Source organism: Pocillopora verrucosa, chromosome 2, assembly GCF_036669915.1.
Source record: "Pocillopora verrucosa isolate sample1 chromosome 2, ASM3666991v2, whole genome shotgun sequence".
Lineage (NCBI taxonomy): Eukaryota > Metazoa > Cnidaria > Anthozoa > Scleractinia > Pocilloporidae > Pocillopora > Pocillopora verrucosa.
The window spans coordinates 16,106,520-16,130,492 of NC_089313.1; the positions used below are offsets into that span (position 1 = coordinate 16,106,520).

At 37.3% G+C, this 23,973-nt stretch overlaps 3 protein-coding genes across 6 annotated transcripts; 1 reads left to right on the top strand and 2 right to left on the bottom strand.

The window, feature by feature from the left end:
- Positions 1-1,947: 1,947 nt before the first annotated feature.
- Positions 1,948-6,514, bottom strand: LOC131780104 (uncharacterized). Of its 2 annotated transcripts, XM_059096723.2 has the most exons (3): positions 6,404-6,514; positions 3,549-3,683; positions 1,948-3,123 (listed from the first exon to the last, which is right to left on the bottom strand). In XM_059096723.2, exons 2-3 carry the CDS (start codon positions 3,589-3,591, stop codon positions 2,474-2,476), a joined length of 693 nt encoding a protein of 230 aa, XP_058952706.1. In that variant the 5' UTR covers positions 3,592-3,683; positions 6,404-6,514; the 3' UTR covers positions 1,948-2,473. The 2 variants fall into 2 exon arrangements, with proteins under 2 accessions (XP_058952706.1, XP_058952704.1); XM_059096721.2 differs by lacking the exon at positions 6,404-6,514 and having other exon boundaries at positions 3,549-3,753.
- On the top strand, positions 5,819-20,889 carry LOC131780101 (uridine-cytidine kinase-like 1). Of its 3 annotated transcripts, XR_009339840.2 has the most exons (23): positions 5,827-5,952; positions 6,026-6,123; positions 9,321-9,374; positions 9,953-10,059; positions 10,260-10,320; positions 10,806-10,870; positions 11,255-11,299; positions 12,149-12,220; positions 12,322-12,377; positions 12,697-12,772; positions 13,312-13,369; positions 13,742-13,803; positions 13,917-13,933; positions 14,519-14,617; positions 14,975-15,068; positions 15,595-15,657; positions 16,313-16,435; positions 17,094-17,175; positions 17,522-17,547; positions 18,513-18,570; positions 18,670-18,770; positions 19,639-19,737; positions 20,447-20,487. XR_009339840.2 is itself a non-coding variant. In XM_059096718.2 (22 exons), exons 1-22 carry the CDS (start codon positions 5,834-5,836, stop codon positions 20,482-20,484), a joined length of 1,572 nt encoding a protein of 523 aa, XP_058952701.1. In that variant the 5' UTR covers positions 5,819-5,833; the 3' UTR covers positions 20,485-20,889. The 3 variants fall into 3 exon arrangements, 1 of the variants encoding a protein (XP_058952701.1); XM_059096718.2 differs by lacking the exon at positions 18,670-18,770 and having other exon boundaries at positions 5,819-5,952; positions 20,447-20,889; XR_010716623.1 differs by having other exon boundaries at positions 18,670-19,737; positions 20,447-20,497.
- Positions 20,890-20,901: 12 nt separating this feature from the next.
- On the bottom strand, positions 20,902-23,095 carry LOC131780103 (POTE ankyrin domain family member B-like). Its single transcript, XM_059096720.2, has one exon. The coding sequence runs from the start codon at positions 22,976-22,978 to the stop codon at positions 21,800-21,802; it is 1,179 nt and encodes a 392-aa protein (XP_058952703.2). The 5' UTR covers positions 22,979-23,095; the 3' UTR covers positions 20,902-21,799.
- Between the last annotated feature and the right edge of the window lie 878 nt (positions 23,096-23,973).

Here is a 23,973-nt window from a genome sequence, read left to right on the forward strand (position 1 = left end):
TGAACCAAAGTCATTGTGCAAAATTAATGTAAAGAGCAAAAAACACTACTTCAAAATATGAATCTCTCTCAAAGATCAATGTTGGCTGTCAAAATTGAGTCGAGTGGCAAAACCATGCGTCTGGCTTCATAGGTTGAACACTAAGTTATAAGATGCGATGAAAAAAAGGTTTTCAGGTGCGTCAAGTGGATGGAACTATAACAAAAATTTTTTCAGTAACTGAGAAATAAAATCGAATCCCACTCTACTTGTCGAAAATGATTTTTGACCCCTAAGCCGATTTTTTTTTCTTCGTGCCTTTTCGATCGTAAGTGAAAAGTAGCCAAATGTTCTGTATTTTTATCTAAAACCATAACCGTATTATGATATATATCTCAGTATTGGTTTTGAACTAGTTTTAAGTTGAACGAGAGCTCCCAGAGTGAGAGAAAGTGGGATTTTTGAAAAGTGTTGCTGTCTCCAAGAAACCAAATTTTGCACCTCACAACATAATTGTTCCAGTCGTCTTGAACGGAACAAAAGAATCGTTATGCTTTATTAATATAAGCTTCTAATAGCTTTACAGACACATTTTTGGCGAGTAAAATTCTTTTCCGATATTTTTCCGAGCACAGTTGTTTCACTTAATTTTCGCTTGACAGCATTTCAGTCAGATTTTACGTAAAGGATATCAGAAGCTATCGGTTGCTCCTTATATCATGTTTCTTGGCTCATCATCGTCACTCTGCGTCAATCATATGCTAACCAACTAACTACTAGAGCCTTCTTTGATCTGTTTCACCACTATATAAGGGTTTTCTTTAGCTATCACCTCTTAACCCTTATCTCAAAGGAAATGTGGAAATTTTCTAGTCATCACTGAAACCGCTCTTAGGGCCGCTTATGAAGGACAGCAATATTCTCATCTTTCTTTATGAAAACTTGATAGTTGAAGTGGAATTGTTTATGAAAGATCACTTGTAAATTCTTTTGTTTCTTTGTCTCCAAACAGACCTGCTCTCTCACACAGCTCTACCTGTAGACGATAAAATTCGATTTTCAGTGAAATAAATCGCAATATCTATCTACACAAATACTTAAAGTATACTGCACGCTGTCTGAGGACTTTTCGCCAGTTGACAAGAAACCCTCTCGAGAATCAAGTTCACCAAAACTCTATCGTGAATGAAATTGCGTAAATCGATCTAAACACACCAGCCGTTTTACACTTTTTTCAGCTGCTTTGACAGGTTGTTTTTATAGGGCTTTAGAATGCCCGGAACAAATGTGTAAGGAGTGAAATAGAACCTTTAATCAAACAAAAATAATAAAAATGAAATATGCCCACAAGAACCCAGAAAATCTCTCTCAAGACTGAAGTTTAATCTCTGTTTTGAAGGAAAGATCAGCAAATAGCGTTACCTTAGACAGATTGACGTTCACTAAAAAATTCTGGTGGTCTGTCAAAAATCCTACTGAGATTCTCACCCGGATGTGGCGAGAGTTTCCGTTTTAATAAATCCCTTAAAAAAAATATTTACACGTTGCTCATGTAATAATAAGTCTTCAGAGGTAATTTTTCTCCTTTTATAGGACTCTCTTTTTCTTTACCGGAAAAGAAGTCATGTGCTCCTGGTTTCTAATCTTCAGAGAAGACTATCCAATAAATAGATCTGCAAATTTGATCTTGTTGTCAGATTAAATGTCTTTTCAAAATTTACATGAATATAGCTTTATTCAGTTCTCTGTTTTCCAGAGAGTTTCTGGGTGATTACTGAAAGATGTGATTGCGATATTCCGGTGTGATAAGGAGAGGGCCTCAGATACTGATCGCTAATATAAGCCGTGAGGCTTTACATATCGCAGACAGGGTATATACGGGAACCAGTGGAACATTACACTTGAGGATTAAATGACGAAATTACCACTAAACAAAACACGCTCAAGAGACTACAACACAACAAGGGCTTAGGTGAAGAATTCGAGTTTTAATTTCAGAGTATGCGTCAAAGCCGGCTTGACTGAGCCGCAACAGAAAATTGGAAACAAATGACAAATTAATTTCAGAAGCGGGTTGTTCTCTTTCAAGTCTCCGGCGGGGAGTTCGCTGATTTGACACACTCCGTCTGTCATAACGTCAGTTCAGAATTCTATTTACACAGCGTTTGGCAAAACAATGAACGCATCTACATAATCTCTGACTTGTTAAATTTCGCGATACTTGTGTTCTAATCCGCAGACAACCGACGCGCGCAAAACACGGATCGACTCCTAATGATCGCGCGCGCGAGGCGTTCGAATGGCTCGAATGGCAAAACCGAGAGCGGACCAAACGCGTCTTGCAAGTGAAACTATTATTCGATCGCAGGTAACGCAACAAGTCAGGTCGCTCCCGGCCAACGATCTATTATTCATTACAATGTACAAAGGATTCCCAGGTACAATGCCACAACACAAAGTCTACATGCGATATAAATTTCAAATTGCCTCAAAGTTAGCATGACAAAGAAGCTACCTTTTGAAAGCAATTTTTACCCTGTTTACGAAATTCGTCCATGTTTAACGCGACCTCCACTAATAAATTGATACTACTGAAAGCATCCAGAGTTTGTGCAGTGTGATGTTCATTTGCCGGCATTTCACTGTCGCAGTCCTCCGGTTGTCCTTGCGATGAAGGACTACTACACCCCACGTATTCGAACTGTCCTCGATACTCGCAGATATAAGACTCCTGATCGTGCCTAGTAAAGTCTTTTTCGAAGTGTGGCTCGGGACTAGGCGATAAATTTCGTTGATACAAGCTGTTAGGCGACGGATTTTTGACATTCGCTCTTCGCGTGATGGTATAATTGCTAGGGTCGCGTCCTTCACGTCGAATCATCTCCGGCAGTATTCGCCTACGCGCGTTGATGAACCAGTTGCAAACTTGAAGCACTGACAAGTTGGCAGCTTTTGATAGGTACTGTTTCTCTGCCTCCGAAGGGTATGCATTAAATCTGTGCTCCCATAGCCACATCCGCAAAACATTGACGGAATCTTTCGGAAGGTTCCCTCTTCTTCTCTTGGGCGGTGGGCTAGCTGTGACACGTGATGCGCGAAGCACCCTTTCACTTTCTTCTCTCATATTTTCCACGTTCTCATCCACTGCGGGAGAGGATAATGAATTGTTAGAAACATTGTAAAGAAAAGCACGAGTTTCTAACCGGTCAGGGTTTAAGAGTCAAGCGACTGACATGGGATAAACGCGACTGTGCGAGTGTTGTAGCAAGACATGTATTGATCTTATGAACTACTTCAACTGTCATCGGCAGCGAACGGACAGTGAAATCACGAGACATGTCTAGTCTAGTAATAGTTATTCCCTCCGTGCAAAAAATACTATAATCGTGTTTTAAACATTTGGTAAGCTTTAGATACGAAGAGAGAATGATATTCCAAGCAACACTTTCCCCCGACAAACATGAAGTCAACACTGTCAAAAGCACAACTCATTCATTCAGAGAGGCGTTGCGCACTTGGATGGTTTACTTGCAAAATGACATTCATTTAAACCGGCTTCCGTAACTTACGGTAACGCTTGTTTCTCGTCGCCTTGCCCGTATGGGGAGCCATGTCTTTTCGGTGAAACAAGTCCCAATGTTGTCCAAGGTTTACACGGAATAGGTTCAAGGCGTAGAATTTGAAGCAAGCAGTGTTTGCGAAACCTGCAACAGCGAAGAGACTTTGACACTAATGACAGATGAAAGCGTGTGTGCAGCAGTGCGTTGCCTTGTGTTTGTGTAATTTACAATATAATAACGGCACGCGATTGGTTCAGAGTGACAATCTATTTAAATTGCGCTCAAATTTCATTGGTTCCTGTGGACAACTGGGAAAATTTTCCACGTGGAACCAAGATAGACGGTGATTTTATTTACTTCAGGTTTCAGAACCTAACACCAATTTTGACTGCCCTTTCGCAAGTCTATTATCAAAGGTTTGTTTCATTTCACCAAAACAAACATGAGAGATCTCAAAGCTTGAACGAAAATGAAATTTTCGTTGTAAATGAAGCATCTCGGTCACAATCGGTTTACCATGATTGGCCAGAGAACCCTTACTTTAGAGGGTTCGCTTTCCAATCTTCTATATTGGAATAGATAGATATTCAGTTTTTGAAAATTAAGAAACGGCTGTGGGCTATTATATTCTAACTAAAACCAAATTAGAAACCGCAGGGATAAGTTGTTAGAAAGTTCAGTGAAGGGTAAAGGATAAAACAAGGTCTGTAAAAGTTTGTTATGACTTCAAGCTAGTTTACTGATTTGAATTTCGGGTTTTTTTCCTTTCGAGGACACTTTTTATCGCGGTTGTTTTTTGCCTTAAATAGCATAAGTATCTAATTCCTTCTAAGGTTACCGGAGTTACTCTCGTCACATCGACGCATGTATTGTTCCAATTTGAAAGCCGCATTCTCTGAGTTCTAATATTGTTTGGGAACAATGCAGCTCAGTCATCCCTGTATCAAGATTGGAATAAAGAATCTACGAGCTGTCAAACGCTGAATAAACACGAGCTTGTCAAATTAAGCGATGGGAAAAGAATTATAGGAATAACATCGTTTTAGTTTCCTGATCACATATTAGATTTCCTTTTTGCCTTTATGGTTTCAAGATAAAACAGCCTATTTGGATGTGATATTCGGGCGGACGAGCCTATTCCAATAGAATATAGCACCCCGCAGGCTATGTCATTACCAGCGTCACCAAGGAACCACCTACGCACTACGTTTGAGCCTCTCTAAACTTGCTATGCATTTAACTTGGGTCACTTAAAAATATAGTTCAAAGATCTCAAATCTCGGCCATAAAAACAATCTATGGGCTTATTTTTTCCTGCGTGAATACAATATAGGGTACTTTGAGTTTAAGTTGGCTTAGATCCTTCTTTCTCTTTCCAATTCCAAGCGACCGAAAGTTCCATGAACAATGGCAATTAAAATTTCACTTGTTACTAGCTAATAAAGCGACCTATTATCCAAAAACCGAGATCTTTTAGCCTCTTCACTATGAAATTCAATGTCTGGTATTTTTATGCGACTTTTGTTAAAGGTCTGAAAGGTCTTAAAAAGCGAATCGTTTTCCGCGAGAAATTACTGCTTTAGAAGTGTTAATTGTTCTTCTGAAATCCGTTGGAATACATTTCACCTGTCAGTCGACTAAGTGAGTCAGTAAAAAAAATAATAATCCGGAGAAAAATATTCCAGAATAAAATGGATAAATTTAGCCTATTACCAAACGCTGAAAATAGGAAATTTCAATAGCATCTGTAGGGAAAGACTTGAATTTCGAATCAACTGCTCTGTTTTCGTTTTACAAGTTGGTTTCAATCGATACGGTAGGTACCAGAAGGAACAAAATCAAAACACTAGGTTGCAATTTACATCTCATTGAACGCCCTGACTTGTAAATGGTCGCAAATGTTTGTTTTAAAAAGGTGGTCATATCACGGAAAGAAATTAAGGAAACGAAATTGAAATTTTAATTTTCCATCCTAATTTCGGCGTGTGAACTCAAATTCTCGGTGTCTAGGAGAAAGCTGAAGTTGAGTATTGTTTTTGAGGTCGAAATTTACTCAGTTGTGTTTGCGAAAGACTGAGACAGTCCAAACTACTTTATGAAAAAAGCAATTGCCCTGATAATGTTAAGAGCATTTTTGTAGGCGGATAAAAGCGGAACTTGGATAGTAATTTTTGAGCCTTACAATTACACGATCCTAAGTTTTTTTTCTTCGCCACAAAAAAAAATTGAAAGTTTGACAGGAGAAACTGAGCCTGCAGTAAATGTTATGGTACAGCGGTCAAAATTAAAATGATATGCGTCGAAGTCATTACGCAGCAACAAACATGGCGGCAAAGTCTGAAAAGCCATGTGAGTTGACACTCGATTTACAACCAATTTCTCCCGATGAAGACAGCTCAGGAAGCTGTGAAAGGTAAATTTGCAAAAGAAATGTTATATTTCTATGGTTTTTCTGTATTCTTATCTTCCCATTCGATTTCTGATAGTATTAATGAAGCGCCACCTCAGACTCCCAGTTCTCCTTCGAAAGCCAAACCCGATAATGTTGTATTCCGTCAGTCAAACAGGACTATTTATACCGCAGGTAAGTTTTGAATTGTTCTTTACGCGATACTCGATCAACCAATCCAGAAATAAAGGAAACTTAATTGCCATTTTGGCAGCTGTTGAGAAAAGCTATGGCGAGGTGGTTCGTAACGCCATCGATCTGCCCAATCCGATCCAATGTGCTCACTGTAAATCTAGCGAGTGGTTCCTTTTGACTCCTACCGCTTTCTGTTAATGCTTATTTATATTTTGTTTGACGTTACTTGTTTGCTTACGAAAGTTTTCAATCTAAACTCCAAAGAGCAACTTGTACTTACCTTAAAACCTCTTAGACGATCAACGAAAGTTTGGAGATCTTGCATACTGTTGTTAGTATTAGTAGCTACTGCAAACGCTTTTCTCGTGTGCGTACACGGTTAATTTATTGCAAATACCCTAAATTTATTCATATTATGTAAAGGTATTTTAGGTTTTATCTTTCTTTTGTCTTGAGTCGTGTGAATGTCATGTGCTACAGATTAGATTTTGTCATATGCTTGAAAATGTTCAGAGCCATAAATAAGTCTTAATCAACCATGTGTCATCCACAAACACCTTGCAATAATTTAATTTGAATTATGGTATCAATAGGCAGATGCTACTTGGGTGTTCTTAAAGGATCAGAGATTGGAGAATTTTCTGAGCTCTGTGCAAAATTCTTGGGCTTAATTTCCATGTTCTGAGTTATTCCTTACTCACACCTGGTTACTTTCTTAGTGTTGATTCACAGAACTCTTTTGTTACTAGATATCTTAATCCTTTACACTCTAGCATTATATTTTTTATGGTACTGACAAGGAGAATTTGTGCAACAACCAGGAGCTTCCTAAATTTGTGATCTTTATTTATCTCCTTTATTCTTACGACCTTAATGTTTGGATTGAAGGATGGTACTGAAGGGAGAAATTCAAAGCCAGTCACTCTTAGGGAACCATGTGTTATACTCCATAAGCATATGATCCCCTTGCCTCAGATGTGAAGCTCGCAGATGTTGTGAGTCCTAGCATACCATAGCCTGTGATCATCATCATCATACCATTCGTGTACCTGCATATAAATCATTTCTCAGACTTTAAGCTCACCCTAAAAGTTCTTTTCTAATGTGCTGTATTTGCATACTAGCGGCCAATGTTGCACCTCATGCTGTGACCATTTTATTTGCAAGGGCAAGTGGAAGCAGAAGTTTTTTTAGTTAAAGTCTCTAATTTCACAAACTTTGTTTGGCAGTTGCATAAGAAAGGGTAATCTTTTTATTACTTTATAACTATGGTCTAAAGTTAAAGTTACTTCAATATATACATGGAGTTTTACTGATGCTTTTTCATTTTATTTTCATCTCCTAAAAATAGCAAATGAGATTTTCAGTAGTGTTGGCAACAGTATTAAAGTACATCTTGTAATATTGAACAAAGTGTCCTCCTCTCGTTTTCCCTAGTGACAAAATGTTATTTTTGGCTATTGCTTATTGATTTAAGTTTACTCAAAAGTGAATATAATATTTAAGCCCAGTGTCCTGTTATGCCTTTGTATACTTTGACTGGTAAGAATTATATCACACAAGCCAAATTAAGGATAACTGTGGGAATTTTGCAAAGATAGATAATTTTACATGGTTTATTACAGTACTCCATGTAATTACATTACTCTCAGTACTATGTGAGCATTTCCATTGAACAAGGCCTTAAACACGCTATCTCTTAACTCACTTCATTATACTTTGATATTTGAATTATTATATTATATTTTGTCAAGCATAAAATAGCTGTTTATTTCTTGGGTCAGAGTAATGAATGCTGAAAGATGATACAACTGTGTGACATATACTAGCTATTTTTGGCATAACAAAATGATCTGTTTATTTTAAGAAGTGTCAAATTCTTGGCAAACTACCGGTAGCATTAGATTTCAGGTATGAGTAGCTTCTTCCCTTTGAAAGCTCAATGAGATTTCTTCGTCAAATTTGTGATTTCAAGCTTAACTCATGGGTTACCTCTAAAGATTATCTTAGTTTGATGGAAGTTTTTGATACAGACACCTGTTATAAACAAATATTTCCCCTTTTGCATGACAATTACCAGCTGTTCAAATTTAGCACTGAGTAATTAAGCTCATTAGCTACTTTACACTCATACATATTATTCAGAGTGACTCAGATAAATTTGCGTTAAATTTGAACAAACAGATAGTTTTTGAGACACTCCCTTGGTATTGGGTGATGAACCTCTTTCTCATCAAATTTTGGATTTTATATAGAAAGTTAAAAAATGATTAAAGTCATAAGGAATTGATGGGTGGATTTCAATAAGGTTTTCAACTAGCAATAAAATCTTAGATCTATAGGCTCAACATCCAAATAATTGATCAATGAATATTGTGGGAGATGTAGTTACCTATTAGTCAATGCACTAGACTCCAGATCGAGAGGTTCATGTTTGAGATCTGGCCGAGTCATTGTGTTATACTCTTGGTCAAGACACTTCACTTGCTCAGTACCTCTCTCCACCCTGCTAGAAAACTGCCAAGGAAGCCCTACAAAATTCAGGGAGGTAACCTACAATAGACAGACATCCCCACCTTGGAAGGGGCAAAACTCCTAGTCACTTTATGCTACAGACGCCAGGCTCCAGCGGGATGGCCACTGGGCCCAAGCCAAATGTTTTGCAGAACATAATGATTGTATTGCTACTCTGAAAGAAAAAAAGAAAACAAAAACAACAACAAAAAAAATAGGCCAACAAGAACAATTACCTACTGTACATAGCATTAAAAAAAACAAAACAAAAAAGAAATGATTGAAAAAAAAGCAGGAAACAAAATGAATGGGTTAAAAAGGAACAAAAAATGTTGCATCTTACCTGATTTTCCAAAGCCTGCCTTCAGGTTTTGAGTAAGGGTGCTAAACTTAGAGAAAGATGTTTTCTGTCTTGTCATGAGCGTGGGACAAAGAAAAAGTTCTGGAGTCTGTATGAAGAATTAAACCTCAGACCTTCAGATTATGCACTCCAATGCTGTACCACTGAGCCACAGAGACTGTACAGTGAGCTAGGCCATTACGAAGTTCATATATGAACTTTGAGTGGTAACCTTATTGCTATCTTGTTTGTAAGATGATTTGGCATGTGAGCAAAAGTGTTGAATGGAAAACAAAAAATTAAGGGATGAAAAATGTGCATCTGTTATCTTATTTTCTCTTAGGTCGCCCTCCATGGTACAATCTCCAAGGACAGCTTAAAGAACCATTTGTCATAGGTAAAGTTGTTGCAGTTGTAAATTTTATGTTGCAGAAATTTCTTCAACCTCATCCTCATACACTTGTCTTGGACAAAAGCATGAGAAAGAAACTTGCAAAATTTTACATCAAAATTGTGGATATTGGGGTAAACAAATGGACAAAGTACATGCATTTGAATTTCAATCTGAAAGGAAGCCAGCCTTACAAAAATGCGTAACCCTCTAACTCCCAAGATCTGATTGTTAATTCTTCCCTCCAGTTGCTACACATTTCCTTCAGTTGTGAATTAGTTCTGAGAAGTTGGTGTTGTATTAAGACAACAACTCCAACCTGATAACTTTTAGAATTCTCATTACCCTTTTGTGGCATAACGTATGGATATGATAAGGAGAAGGTACATGTTAATCACTTCTTGGAGTTGAAGGGTTAAGATAGAGAATAGCTGGTTTACTGTAATTGTAACTAACTTTGATATGATTGGCAGATCTCTGTCAAAGTTATATTACTGGTGGCTGTTCAATGATATAGCCATAGGCATCCTTTCTGCTCAATGCTACATTTTTGTAAATTTGACCATAGCAATCTTGAATATCAGGTTTGTGTGGTGGTAGTGCTTCAGGAAAAACCACTGTTGCCAACAAGATCATTGAACAACTTGGAGTTCCATGGGTCAGCATGCTCTCACTTGATTCCTTCTATAAGGTGAGCTGTAAGGATTGCAAAATTGGTAGAACACAGAGGTTGCATAAGATTCATAGTAAATTTCCAGTGTGGAGGGGGTTTCAAATCTAAAACCTTTTATAGAAGTAGCTGGGGAACTTTTTGAAGTATTTCTGTGTCATTAATTAAGCTTAAAAGCATCAAGAATTATTGGCCGAGATAGATTTACTAAATTGTTGCAGGTACTGACTCCAGAACAACATAAGGCAGCACTAAGGAACGAGTACAACTTTGATCATCCAGGTAAGGTTGATGAAGGAAGGATTGTGTTATGGTCATACCCAAATGAGTACCTTCTTCAAAGTTTTCTTTAGCAGGTTGGTCAGGTTAAAAGGTCTGGGTGTCAGCTGGGTTATTGTGTCATCTTCCAGTGCAAGTTGCTTTACTTTCATGGTACCTTTCTTCTTCAGGAAATTGTCAGAATGGATTAGAAGTAGTGCTCCAAGGCACTTCATGTAATTATAACTGGGATATTAGCTCTGGCAGTAATGAGTCAGTAGCTGACAAGACAGCAGCAAGGTTCAGGAAATGCATGCATGCAGAACTGCAGAATGAATCTTGCCAAAAGCAATGCAACCCTAACTCTTTATTGGGTTGCTTTGGTGTATGATGAAGATGAGATTATGGAGACTGTCAGAATTGTTATGAGTTTTGGTTTTCTTAAATTATGTTTGCATTACAGAACTGTTAGTTGAGTATTTTTTAGTTGTATTTTTGTGTACCTTAAGATTCATTTGATGCTGACCTGGCTGCAAGTGTCTTAAAGAAGTTGAAAGAAGGAAAGAGTGTTCAGGTACATGTACATGTATGTTGGTTGACATGCAAAATACTGCTAACAGTTACAATTACTGAGTTTGTAAATTTCTCTTGCTACATGTATTTGCAATTACATTGCATATACTGCATGCACTTAACATACATATATTTTTGCAATTTATCAACCTGGTACTGAATTTTTTAAAGCAGTTTTGCTTTTGTGAGGGAAAGATGTAGGGTGAAAGAGCTTGGTGGCTGGTCAGCCAAGCCTTACACTTGAATTTCTGTTCCAACTCATTTTCAGGGAAGTTACATCAGTTAGTCCATTGATCACTTATTGTTTAATGCATGTTAAGGCATCATGCCCTAAGATAATACATGGAAATTTTGCTTTAAGCATTTTCTAACCTTTCCCATTTAGGTGCCCATTTATGACTTCAAAACTCATGGCAGACAGGAACAGATGGTATGGTGCCTATACCTCAATGTTTCTTAGTATTTTAACCCTTTACATGCTGAAATTAGTATCTATTTTCTCCTTACTCCTCTCTATATATTCACTTTTGTACTGACAAGGAGAATTTGGTTATTGATCAAAACTGCTTAGGTTTTGTGATCAGTTCTTTTATTCTCAGGATCTCAATGAATGATTTAGTAATATTACTTTAAGGTGAAATTATATGCTGGTCATTCTTAGGGTTTAGAGGGTAAAGCATAAATTCAGTCATCACTTGACACCTTTTTTTTCTTTTTCTTTGGCTAAAATCCCATCAAATAACTGCTTGCAAATATGATTGCTTGTGCTCAACAAGGTCTGGCCAGGGTTTTCTTCAAATAATGTTGTGCCAATGTCTACTGTGTCTAAGGTGTTCTGTGCGAAGTAAAACATTGCTTCCCTGAGCTTTGAAAGAGAAATTGGTAAAGATAATTTAAAAAAAAAAAAAAAGAAAAGCACCTGGCTTTTGCCAAGTATCAAGATTACTGGTAGTCACTGTCAATGATTTGCCTCAGATTGGATTTAGGAAATAATTATTCTGCTTATCACTAACAAGAACTGTTCAATAATTTTTAATGTTCCTTATATACATGTAGAATAACTTTTAAGTTTTAATGCCAGTGTATGTTAGTGTATTTTTGGGCCCTGTTGAGTGACTATCGCCCCTGAATCAAACATTAAGGTCACAAGAACAAGGGAATTGATCGCATACTGATGTTAGAGTGTAAAAGGGAAAGTAAAGATACTTCTCTCAGCGTGACATACCATGGAAAAATGAGTCTCTTACACAATGTTGTTTCATTTCTCCTTTTCTTGCAGACTAATATATATGGTGCAAATGTCATCATCTTTGAAGGAATCATGGCCTTTGCATATAAGGATTTGCGAGATGTAAGCCATAAAGCTCACTTATCCTACCTTTTGTGAAAACATCACTTTGGTTTTGGTTTAGAATATCATACTTGTGTTCTTGAATGTTTAACTCTTTTTAGTTGATGGATATGAAGGTTTTTGTTGATGCTGATCCTGATGTTCGCTTGGCAAGACGGTAAGTTAAGACTTTTCCAGTTATTTGTTAAAAAAAAAAAAGTTGAATCAATAATAAGACTGAGTGGAGTCCATTTCGGTCTGTAATTATAGTGATTACCAAAATCATAGTAATTAACAGGTGACCATGAAGGGGGAGTCTGATTTGTTAATCAATCAGTACCATAGGAATTGTAAAGAGAGCGGCATGGAGATTATGAATACTAATGCTAGAATGTGTAGGGTTAACGCATCAAGTTGAAGGGAAAAAAAAGAGGAAAAAAATTGTTTGCTTAATATATACTTTCTAAATAATTTTTCAAACATGTCCAATTCTCCAGGCTGAAAAGAGACATCTCTGAACGAGAAAGGGACCTTGTTGGTGTCTTGCAGCTATACAACACTTTTGTGAAACCTGTATGTACCTGTATTTGGCAGACTACAGTATTCCAACATTTAATCTGAACTTCCTGTAGGAGTAATTAAGAATATATATGTATTATTTACGTGTAGAAGTAGTTCAGTGCAGTTCTTCAGAGGTATCTTTGTTAATGGCTAAGGGCCCTGAGCCATGAGCCATGAGCCATGAACCTTTTGATATGCAGTTGCTAGACTCTTGTAACATGTTCCCACAACTTTTTCAAGTATGGAGAAAGTAAAAGCTTCTCTGTCCATTCAGGGTTATTTATCAATCCCTTCAGGATTACTTCTTAGTCCCTTCAGGATGATATCTGCTGCATTTAAGTTTCTCTCCCCTAACCATTTGAATCTGTGATTGAGCAGCTCAACTCCATCATTTTTTCAGTGTGCCCCTCACAGTTTGCCAGCTCCTTTTCTTTGCTCTTTTGTAGAGTGAGATTTTGTTGAATTTGTTGACTTTTCTGCAGAAGCTAAAAAGTGCTTATTGTTTGTCACCTTCCTTCATTTTCACATCTTTTGTATTATTCCTTATTCAGGCCTTTGATCAATACATAGCACCAACAGTTGTTTATGCAGACATTGTTGTCCCAAGAGGTGTGTATGTTTTATGAGAAATTTTCTTTGAATTTGCCATCATGAAAGTCCTCTTGATAGTTTTCTTAAGACATTTTCATCAAGCAGACTAAATTTTAAACAATACTTTTTCAAACAAAAAAACAGTTACTTTTCCTTTAAACCCTTGCATCCTAAGCATGTGGTTCCTTCTTACAGTATCACCCCTTAATTACACATCAAGATCACAAAAATAAAGGAAATGATCACCAATTGTAGAAGCTCTTGATTGTTAAGAAAATTCTCCTTGTCAGCACTTTAGGAAATGTGTAGAGAACAGTATGGAGAATATGCATACCGATGTTAGGGTGTAGAGGGCCAAGATGTATTAAAAATTTTTCTTTCAATTTCAAGGTGGTGAAAATAATGTTGCAATTGACCTGATTGTGCGCCATGTTAGAACACAGCTGGAACAGGTTAAATTTGGCTTTCTGATTTATTTTGATTTTCATCTAAGACTCATGCTAAATTTTATTTAGAAAAATCATTAATTTTTGTTATCTCTTTATTGTTTTGCATTTCTCTTCAGAGAGGATTTAATTTCAGGTATGCAGTAAGTTTGATACTGTTGTTGAAAACATGACCATTTGTTAGTTTTTACATTAGCTCTGACAAAGTGTCTTTATTTACATTATCAACTCAGTTAATAATAATAACTGCTACAGCAGCCTCACAGTTTCTTTCAAAAACCTACCCACTAAACATGAGATGGCTGATTAATTTCTCTTTAGGAAACTACTAAACCTTTAACTCCCAGATCAAATTTGTAATTCTCCTTACTGTCAACCATGCTATTCTTGCAATGTTGGTTTAGAGAATTTAGTATTGGATCAACTAATTATCCCCAAATTGACATTTTTCTTTATTCTCATCACTTATCTGGTTGATATTGTAAGGAGAAATTTTGTCTTGGTCACTCATGGGAGTTAAAAGGTTTAGAAATAGCTCACTCAGTCTTTGGAACTGCTCATAGGGAATACTTTAAATCAAAAGCTCTGCTACAAAAAGGATGACAAAGTACATTTTGGGCCTTAATGTCATGAATTGCACACTTTTTTGTTTAAATCTTTTCATTAAGTTTCTTTTTAACTGACATGTTGTACCTCTGTTATGTACTCTGATGATTTACAGAGCACAGCTTCGGTCGTTCCATCAAGGACAGCCACTGCCTAGTTCACTGAGTATTTTAGAAAGTACTCCACAAGTCAGAGGATTACATGCAATTATTAGGTTAGTATTGTGGATTTTTTGGTCTTCAATGATAACACAGCAACACAAGACAACAAGTCAAGTCACTAAACTTTTACAGTAACTGATAACTCTTTAATAGCTAAGAATGAAAATACACAAAATTGACTTTTAGAATTGCTTATAGAAGAGCACTTTAAAGTTTATTTTTTTAAATTCTGATAACTCCGAACTAGTTGTGAAGTAAGCAGTAGAGTTAAAAAAAACAAACTTCAACCTGCAAGTCACAAAGAGACCTAATAACAGAGTTTTGTGGACACAGAGAGTCGATACATTCATTTGAATAACTTAGCTTGCGAGCACATTTCTTGAATATCTTAATGGTAATTTTTTTTTCAGGAATGAGGAGGCCAGTCGAGATGACTTTGTCTTTTATTCCAAGAGGCTGATGAGAATTCTTATTGAACATGCACTTTCACTCTTACCATTCAAAGTAAGTAGATTTCCTTCATCTTGTCACGAGTGTGAGACAAAGAGGAATCCTGAGTTCCACCAGAAATTAAAACCCAGACCTTTGGTTTCCTTGCTCTGAAGCTCCTATGAGTGGTAGAGAACTCGATGGTGAGCTAAGCTATCATTACATTCAGTGAATTAGTATGTGGAACATTTTTGCTGTCTTGAGGTGTTAAGCTTTGATGCTGTTACCTTAATTTGGTGCATTTTTACTGAGCATGCTTGATGCTGTTACCTTAATTTGGTGCGTTTTTACTGAGCATGCTTGATTCTGTAGGGCAAACAAATTAACCCAATCAGGCTTTTCTGTCAGTTGTAAGTAAACAAATCTTTATGTCATGTATTTGCAAACTTCCCCAATTTGTAAGAGTTTCTTCTATTCAGAAAAACAAAATCAGTCTAAACCTTCAACAGTATGTACAGTAGATGGTTAGTGTATATTTAATTTAGCATGAACTCCTTGTGATGTCAGTTGTGATATACTTGTGTTTTTTTTTTTTGTTTAGAAACATGTGGTGACAACAATGGAGGGCAAAATTTATGAAGGAAGAAAATTTGCAGGGAAAAGGGTAAATGAGACAAAATCTTTTGCTCTTTTGTGATGCAATGCAAGTTTCATTGTCGTTTACAGTAGGACTTGCTAAATGCAAAACCTCTCAGCACCAGAACAGGTGCTAACTTGGGAGAAGGGGTCATGGTCAAAGGCTTTTAACCCTTTATCTCCCAAAATTTGCCTGTATCCATTCGTACCCCTGGGTGTAGAGAGGCACTGTGAGTAAAGTGTCTTGACCAAGAACACAACACATTGACCTAGGCAGGTTTCAAACCCAGACCTCTCAACCCAGTTTCCAAAGCACTGACCAGAAGGCTATTGCATCTGGAGTGAGTAAAAATTTACCACCTGAACATAGTGGCCTATCCAGCCTAGCTTATCCTGGTCTCTGTTGCATGGTTTAGAAGGTTTGCCACTCCTCTTGGATGAGATGCCAGTGTATCACAGGTTGCTTACCTGATACTTCACCAGTACCCATTTGTACTCTTGGGTGGGGAGATGCATTGCGAGAGGAAAGCGTCCTACCCCAAAACACAACAAAATGACCTGGCCAGGTCTCCAACTTGTACCTCTCACCTGAGAGGCAGGGTGACCATTAGGCCTCTGCTTGTGCCCCAGAGTGAGGGAAGACCTTGATTTACTGAACAAACTGTTGTCATGCTTCTTTGTAGCTGTGTGGTGTATCAATACTGAGGGCGGGTGAAACCATGGAGCCAGCTCTAGAGTCTTTGTGCAAAGATGTCAGAATAGGAAAGATTCTCATTCAGACCAATGAAATAACATCAGAACCTGAGGTGAGGCCGCTAAGTAACACAAACATTAAATTTCCTTTCGCTGTTTCTCCGTGATTTGTCCTTCTTTGAGTCATTTAAAAATTTTCAGTTGTTCATTGGCAATTAGTGTCAGTCCTCTCTATCTATAACCATTGTGGTTCTATTTGTTTTTTTGCCTACCTTTTTGCTGGTCGTATACCCATTGAATTGATTACTTTGAGGTTTCACTTTGTTGTAACATTTAACCCCTTAGAGGAGTAGCATCCAATTTCTCCTTACAATATCACCCCTGAATAAACATTTAGGTTATGAGAATAAAGGAAATTATCACCAGCTTAAGAAGCTCTTGATTTGTAAACAAATTCTCTTTGTCAGCACTTAAAGAATGTAGAGAATGTATAGTTAGCAGTATGGAGATTATTCATACTGATGTTAGGGTGTAAAGAGACGGTCTAAAGGATCATTTAGTTGTTTTGCAATCTGTACAAGTTAGCCTTTTCCCAGGCTAAATGCTCTTTGATTGAGTTTCAGAGCGCGCATTTGGATTGAGTGTTATAAAACCAAAACCAAACGAATTACAACAGCCAGTCATTAACTCTTGATTGTACCACGATTGAGACACCATTTTTTTCACTTTGTTTTAACACAAGTCTCTTTTTTTCTTTTTTCGTTTTTCAAGCTTCATTATCATCGTCTTCCAAAGGGCATTAGTGAAGATCATGTAATACTTATGGACGCTACTGTGGCAACTGGTGCAGCAGGTTGGTGAATTTTCAGTTGCATATAATTTGTTGCGTACATTTAGTGTGATATTGAGTGACAAATCAGTCACAGGCCAGAGGATTTCTGGCAGAGTTAACCCTTTATCTCCTGGAAGTGATTGAAATGTAACCTCTCCCTATAATAACCATTCATTATCCAGTAAACAGGTAGTGAGAAAACTCAAACTTATCAGCTAGAAGTTGTTATCTTGATCTATTATCAAATTTTCGTAACCAATTTACATGGAAATGTGTAGCAGCTAGAAGGGAGAATCAACGATCAGATCATGGGAATTAAGGGCTAAGAGTGCTCACTCCTCTTACAAGATTTGTTTTCTTTTTGCAGCACTCATGGCTATCCGAGTTTTATTGGTAAGAGGAGTAATCTAAATACATATAAGCTACATACGCAGTGGTATTTTCTGTGAAAGGGAATCAAAAAAAGACTTGGACGTGTTGAGGATCATGAAACTCACATAACTTTTAAAGTTTAGCATTAAATTATTGAGGTTTTTTATAGTTTGGTGCAAACAATCCATGTTATTCTTCTCTGCTCGTAGGCAAAATAGTCTGTAGTATTTCTCTTTTGTTATTATATCTTTCAGTTAGAATGTGCGCAACGATTGGTTAATTTAGCGGGTCGTATTTCACTGTACAGCCCGCTAAATTCAAAAGTTTGTTTGAATTGAAATCTTCCCCTTTTATTTGAACCCAAAGATATCCTAAATATCTTACTAACCTCGTTTTCTCGGTCCGTACCGTAAATTGCGAAACCTGTTTTTTTTTTCGCTCGGATTCATGGCCAGCACGCTTTTCGCTCGGGCCACAAATAGCGCAGATAACTCGGTCCGTAACTTACGATACTGATCTCGAGGTCGGTTAGTAAGAGGTATGCATTTCTCCTAGTGTCCTTTAATTCGGAATTATATTGAACTACAAGAGTGTTCACCTTTACTCAACTACAGTGATGTCTTAATAGGCCTCGCTTTTGAATGTGATAAACGGTCAGCGGAATTCGAGCGTAGACTTAGTTCCTATTAGCCCTTTAACCCCTGAGAGTGACCAGCATCTAATTTCTCCCTACAATATCACCCCAAAATCACACATAAAGGTCACAAGAGAAAAAGGGAAGTGATCACCAATGATCGAAGCTCTAGATTGTTAAACAAATTCTCCTTGTCAGCACCTTAGGAAATATATTGAGAACATTATGGAGAACTGTCTCTTGATATTTGGGTGTAATTTTTGGTATTTTATACGATGGAGTGATTGTTTATCCTTGGGCCTTTTATTATTCGATAAAACATACACTGATATCAATAACACCCATCTTGCAGGACCATGATGTTAAAGAGGAGAATATTTTGTTCTTGTCTTTGATAACTGCTGAATCAGGTATGTTAACTTGTTAAATATTTATAATGTAGGTTTAATAACCAGTGTAACTTATTAACACATAACTTTCTATCTTTTCTTCATTTTTAAACGAAAAAGGGGAAAAAGAGATGTAACGAAAAACGGTCATTCAATAGATCCGGGCAACGGATTCTGAAAACTCTGTACAGCCTTTTGAAGCCAGGCCTGAACTGAAACAGGTAGAGATCGTAGTTGGCCAAATCGGATATGGAGTGTGTTCAATTTTGGTCTAATTTAGTTTGTGGTTCTGAGGGACTAGATGACACTACCGTGCCAAAAAGTTGTCATGTGGGTAGCCCACCCGGGAACGTGAAGGGCAAACTATCTGAAGGATGCGAGGCTTATTCAATGACAGCGCTTATTCCAAAAATTGGACGCGACAGAGAAATGCTTCTAGAAATTTAACGGTACATTTTTGTTATCGAAACGTCTACAGAAGTTATCAAAGGTATTTCTTAATTTTCACGACGCTTCTCTTTCGATACATTTCAACTGCTTTACATCAACATCGATGACACTGTCTCCTTCTTAATCTGAGTCTACGAGCTCCATCGTAGGGGGGTTCGCGGTTTCTTCGTCTGGGTCTGTGCATTCGAAAGGATTTGCATCTAGTTCCTTCAAGATATTCAACTGTGTCTGAAGCACTGCAGCTTGTAAAATAATTATTCGAATAAGTGCCGTACCGACGCTGCGGCGCTGATTAATCTTTTTGTCTCAAATGCGGCGCTTATTTGTTGGAAGCGCTTGTTCGAGTAAATTTGGTATTTGAAAAAATTCAGTAAAAAACAGGCGAGAGTTTACGTGCTTTATTGGGATGTAATGCTCCAATAAGGGGTAGTGTTACCAAATGACTGGCGAAGGGTTAGGGTCGCGTGAGGTGGACGAACACAGGCTACAACGGTACTGATGAGTCATCTGGTTTTTCAAAATCCAGGTACTGCAGGGCACTTACCATATTTGCCTTATTTCTATACAGAATAGTAACCAGGGAGGGCAAAAGGGGACTGTTATTGTGTCTTAGAAGACGGTTAAACTGTTTTGTTGTAGGTGTCCATACAATAGCTTATGCATACCCGAAGGTCAAAATAGTCACAGCAGCAGTTGACCCAGAAGTGAACGATAAATACCACGTCATACCTGGAATAGGTGAGTTACACTTACTGAACAAATTGTTGATTCTCCCTACCGTACCCATACATTTTCAAACAAAACGGTATCGAGAGTACAGATAATTATCAACTTGAGGGTGTGTTAATGATACGAGACTAAATTGTAAGGAAATTACCAGCAGTTAGAAGGGAGGACTAAAAATTCCGATATTAGGAGTTTTTTAAATTCATCTGCACCTTATTGGCCCCTTTGTAAAGCCATTGAAGGTTCATTCAGTCCAGCGCTCTAAAGGTGTTTCAAAAGTAGCCGAAATTCTCATCAAATTTGTAGTAACCCCTAGTAACAACAAAGCCACATTCACTGGAATAAACATATAAAAATGTAGGAAAATGCCATCGCAATAGTCCAAACCTTCAAAATTTCCTACAAGCGGTCTACCGCTGCCCATAAGACCTCCTATCGCCGTCTGTTGAGCCCGCGAGCAGGCTCTTGTGTTTTGCTCGACAGCTGGTTATGGAAAAAGATATTGATACCCCTGGGAAATCTAGACCTCCTTTGGAACAGGAGGCCCTCTACGCCTTCAAAACTACCACATGTTAATGAAACCACTTCCCCCAAAATGAATTTCTTCGAATTCCAAATAATTATTCCTTCTGGGTTTGTGTTGAGGATCATAATAAGGTTTTTCAGTAGCTTTCAACTTCACTGAACATTCAAGAAGTATTCTGTTTTACATTTTCTATAGGGAATTTTGGCGACCGTTATTTTGGAACTGCGAACTGACAAGAATCTTACGGTGTTGTCGTAAAGTACGTTCATTTTTATAAAATGTTTCGTAGAGAGAAGCTTGTTTGTTAAAACATTTAATGGACCATTTTTATTAACAAATATGTAAAATATCACTATTGTATCATTTATTATTGAAAATTACACATGATATTAAAAAGAACGCCAAACTGGTTAACTTTAGTAATAATAACATAATTTTAACAAGCTCTTCTAGAGCGTCGAAATGCACTCTGTTTCATATCTTTGGGATTGACGCTGACATTCGCAAGAGTATTTGTGAGGATATCTTATTTATTACCTTTTTTGATTGTAAAATGAACGATTATGTTAATGAACTGAAGGCGAAAAAGGATTTTTGTAATTCAAGCATTGAAGTAAAGTTGGCAACGTCTTGAATTTGATTTGTATTCCTAGTTTCTTGTCAATAAACAAAATATAAAATAAAAGTCTTTCCCATGTTCTTTATCAGTCGCACACCCTGCGTACTTGAAATTTTCCTTTTTGCCATCTTTTTTAAGTGATGCATTTCAACGCGAAGGAGTAAGGGAAACTTTTCTCCCTACTTCTCTTGCGCTTTGTCCTTATTACAAGTCGCTCGCCGTTAGCGCTGATTTCTCAGAGTGTACGCGAAAATTTGAGACGGTGGTCAGGAACTATCAACGCCATATCAAATCGTAACTCCTACCGCTCTAAATTGCTTGTTGCTAGAGAAACAGAAAACTTACGATAGATGTCTCCGTGTGTTAGAGAGACATGACCTCACTTTTGTCTTGGTTTAGTTTCTGAACGTCTTTTTTATAAATGAAAATATAAATCGACCGCCGTCAGCCAATCACAAGGCTTGTATTTTCTTCGCAAACTTGACTATATGTTTTATTTTTTGTTTGTTTTTGGTGTAGGTGTAATGTGTTTTCGCAACCAGCTGTTATGAAACTAATAAAAATAGTTTATATTTGTCGTTTGTTCCTTACCATCAGCATACCCCTCAAGGTTGTAGGCAATTATTATTTTTTTTTGTGATTGATTTTTAACGAAGCATCCCTAGAAGACTGAACTTGACTTCTACCTTTTGCATCAAAGGAGAACTATCCTCCCACTGATCTTCGCAGTTAAAACAAGGAAAATGAAGCCTGGTTGCAAACATATACATGTATGATTAGCTCCCACTGTTATTTTTGTAAATAGTTCGCGCTCTAGTCGTTCTTGTCTACAGTGGCCCCGTTTTATTATCAATCTTTAATGTGCTTTGAAAGCTGCTCAGTTATTGAAGTCGTTCAAGATTGATACTGTGTTCGTTTCAGTAAAATCGTTAATTTTTTTCAGCTTCTAAGGATATCTCTATTCCTGGTGATTCCGTGCTCTCTCCTTTACGTACTAACTTTGCAGTCTTTTTCTTACCTGATTTCACTCTTCCTTCTGAATTTAGAGGTGATCCTGCAGTGTTTGTGTTACTCAGTGGCGAAGAAGAATTCTTCCTGTTTTTGACGGCTTTTTGCAAACCTTTAAGTCTTACGTTGATCTCGTTTATCTGCGAGAAGTTCATTTTAGATTTACCTTGCTCCGAGGGGTTTTCTTCAATGCCTTCTGTGCCTTCTTCGGCTAATGGCGGAAGAGGTTTGACCGGTTTCGGGACAAATTTATACCCTTTGCGATATGAGCTAGTGGTTTGTTGATTGAATATTCCATAAAGTCTTAATAAATCTTCCTGCACTGGCGTACAAGGAGTAAAAAAGGCAGGAACTATAATTCTATCAGGCGCAGTTAAAGGCCGATCCTTCTTCATCTTTTTCCTCTCGACAATGTCTGGAAACAGACAACTTTTCATCGCTTTTGCGCTCACAGTCTTGCGCAACTTTTGCGTTGATTTTTCTGTCACCTTTTTATTTTCGACGGTGTAAAAAGGAGAAATAATCCGTTTTCTTTTGCGCTGCATTTCTTTTTTCCATTGTGCTGCAGTTTTATAGTGCTCCAAGTCGCATACTTCCAACGAAGCCTTTCCATCTTCAATCAAAATATCTGCACACTGGGCATGCCCTACTTTTAGTGCATGTATTAGCGGCGTTTCTCCTTTGCTATTTTGTGTATCCACACTTAAAGCGTAGTATTTCAATTTCTTAACAATCATCTTGACAATCGAAATATCTCCAACGGTAATTGCGTGAAAGAGTGCCGTGTTTCCATCGCGATCGACGGCGTTTAAATCATAGTCCACATACTGAAGAAACAGAGCGACAAGTTTTTTCCTTTTCAAAATACACGCATACGACAAGGTGGTAAGCCCTTGTTCGTCCTGAAAATTCAGGTCAGCTCCGTTTTTTAAAAGCATCTTTGCCAAGCCGAGTGCTTTCTCTTCGTCGTCTAGGAAACAAACTTCCATAATCACAGAACGCTTGTTTTGGCCTTTCCAGTTTATATCAGAGCCAGCTTCGATTAGCAATCGAGCTTGTCTCCAACGTTTGTTTCGAATGGCTTGACTCAAAGCCGTCATATCGCTTAAGAAGTAACTGTTACCGATCGAACAATTTGCTATTCGCTCCTTATCGGCTAGAGAGTCAAACTTTTCACTTTGCTGCGAGTGAATTGACTCGAAATTACAATGACACCGCAAAAGTAAAAGCATAAGTGAATAGGCAAGTACAGTATGCTTAATTCTGGCCAATGGGGTGCAAAATAGATAACTACAGACAGGTGATACCGCACCGTGAATTATTTATTTTCCTAATAAGTCTGACTTTTGCGTGCGGGAGGGCGAAGACCATAACAAAGCGCGAAATTTTCTTCATTTTGATTCACGGAGAAAGAAAAATTTTAAGACAGACGAAAGACAAAAACTTGAAAGCTTTTCCTTTTAACATAGACATGTTGGGTGCCCCAATGATAGATTTTTTGCCCTTTCAGTAAATACAAAGAATAGAACAAAAAAATGTCTTTCAAAACATTTATTTTAAACAACGTCAAGGCGCTACATTGACATAGGCAAATTTTAATTTAAACATTTCTTGTTTTGATTCAAAGGATTTAAATTTTGCATATAAATTTATTTACAATAATAGCGATAAATTTTTGTAACCAATTTGTTGGGGATATTTTGATTTACTCCTGATATTGGTTTGCCACATTTTATTAAGATTTTGGCACTTTTTTAATCGCTCTGTTTTAAAAGAAACATTTTAATTGCCGCACGGTTTTTCCTGGGAAAAGGAGACAGAAAGATCGGTCATCGACGGTTAAATTTAACGCAAAGGTTGTATTTTATCAAGGAATCCTTTTGCAAAGGAAGAAATGCATTGTCTTAAAAGAGAGAGTACATATTATCAGCTCTGTAGGATTGAAAAAAAAACAACGGTAAACTATGAACCAAGTTCGCATGAAAAACGAGAAAATTTGGCAAACTTTAAAGATTGTTTGCTAAATTTCCTAAACGAAAAAAAAACAAGACGTAGCCTCTTGAATCGTTCAGCTGAAAATTGTCAAAAATATGGT

Bases quoted from the DNA above. Each gene is read 5' to 3' on its own strand.
- LOC131780104 (XM_059096723.2), bottom strand. From the start codon at position 3,591: ATGGCTCCCCATACGGGCAAGGCGACGAGAAACAAGCGTTACC. The intron at 3,124-3,548 runs GTAAGTTACGGA...CCTCTCCCGCAG, and splicing joins GACGAGAAACAAGCGTTACC to TGGATGAGAACGTGGAAAAT.
- LOC131780101 (XM_059096718.2), top strand. From the start codon at position 5,834: ATGCGTCGAAGTCATTACGCAGCAACAAACATGGCGGCAAAGTCTGAA. The intron at 12,378-12,696 runs GTAAGTTAAGAC...CCAATTCTCCAG, and splicing joins GATGTTCGCTTGGCAAGACG to GCTGAAAAGAGACATCTCTG. The intron at 15,658-16,312 runs GTAAATGAGACA...GCTTCTTTGTAG, and splicing joins GAAAATTTGCAGGGAAAAGG to CTGTGTGGTGTATCAATACT.
- LOC131780103 (XM_059096720.2), bottom strand. From the start codon at position 22,978: ATGACGGCTTTGAGTCAAGCCATTCGAAACAAACGTTGGAGACAAGCT.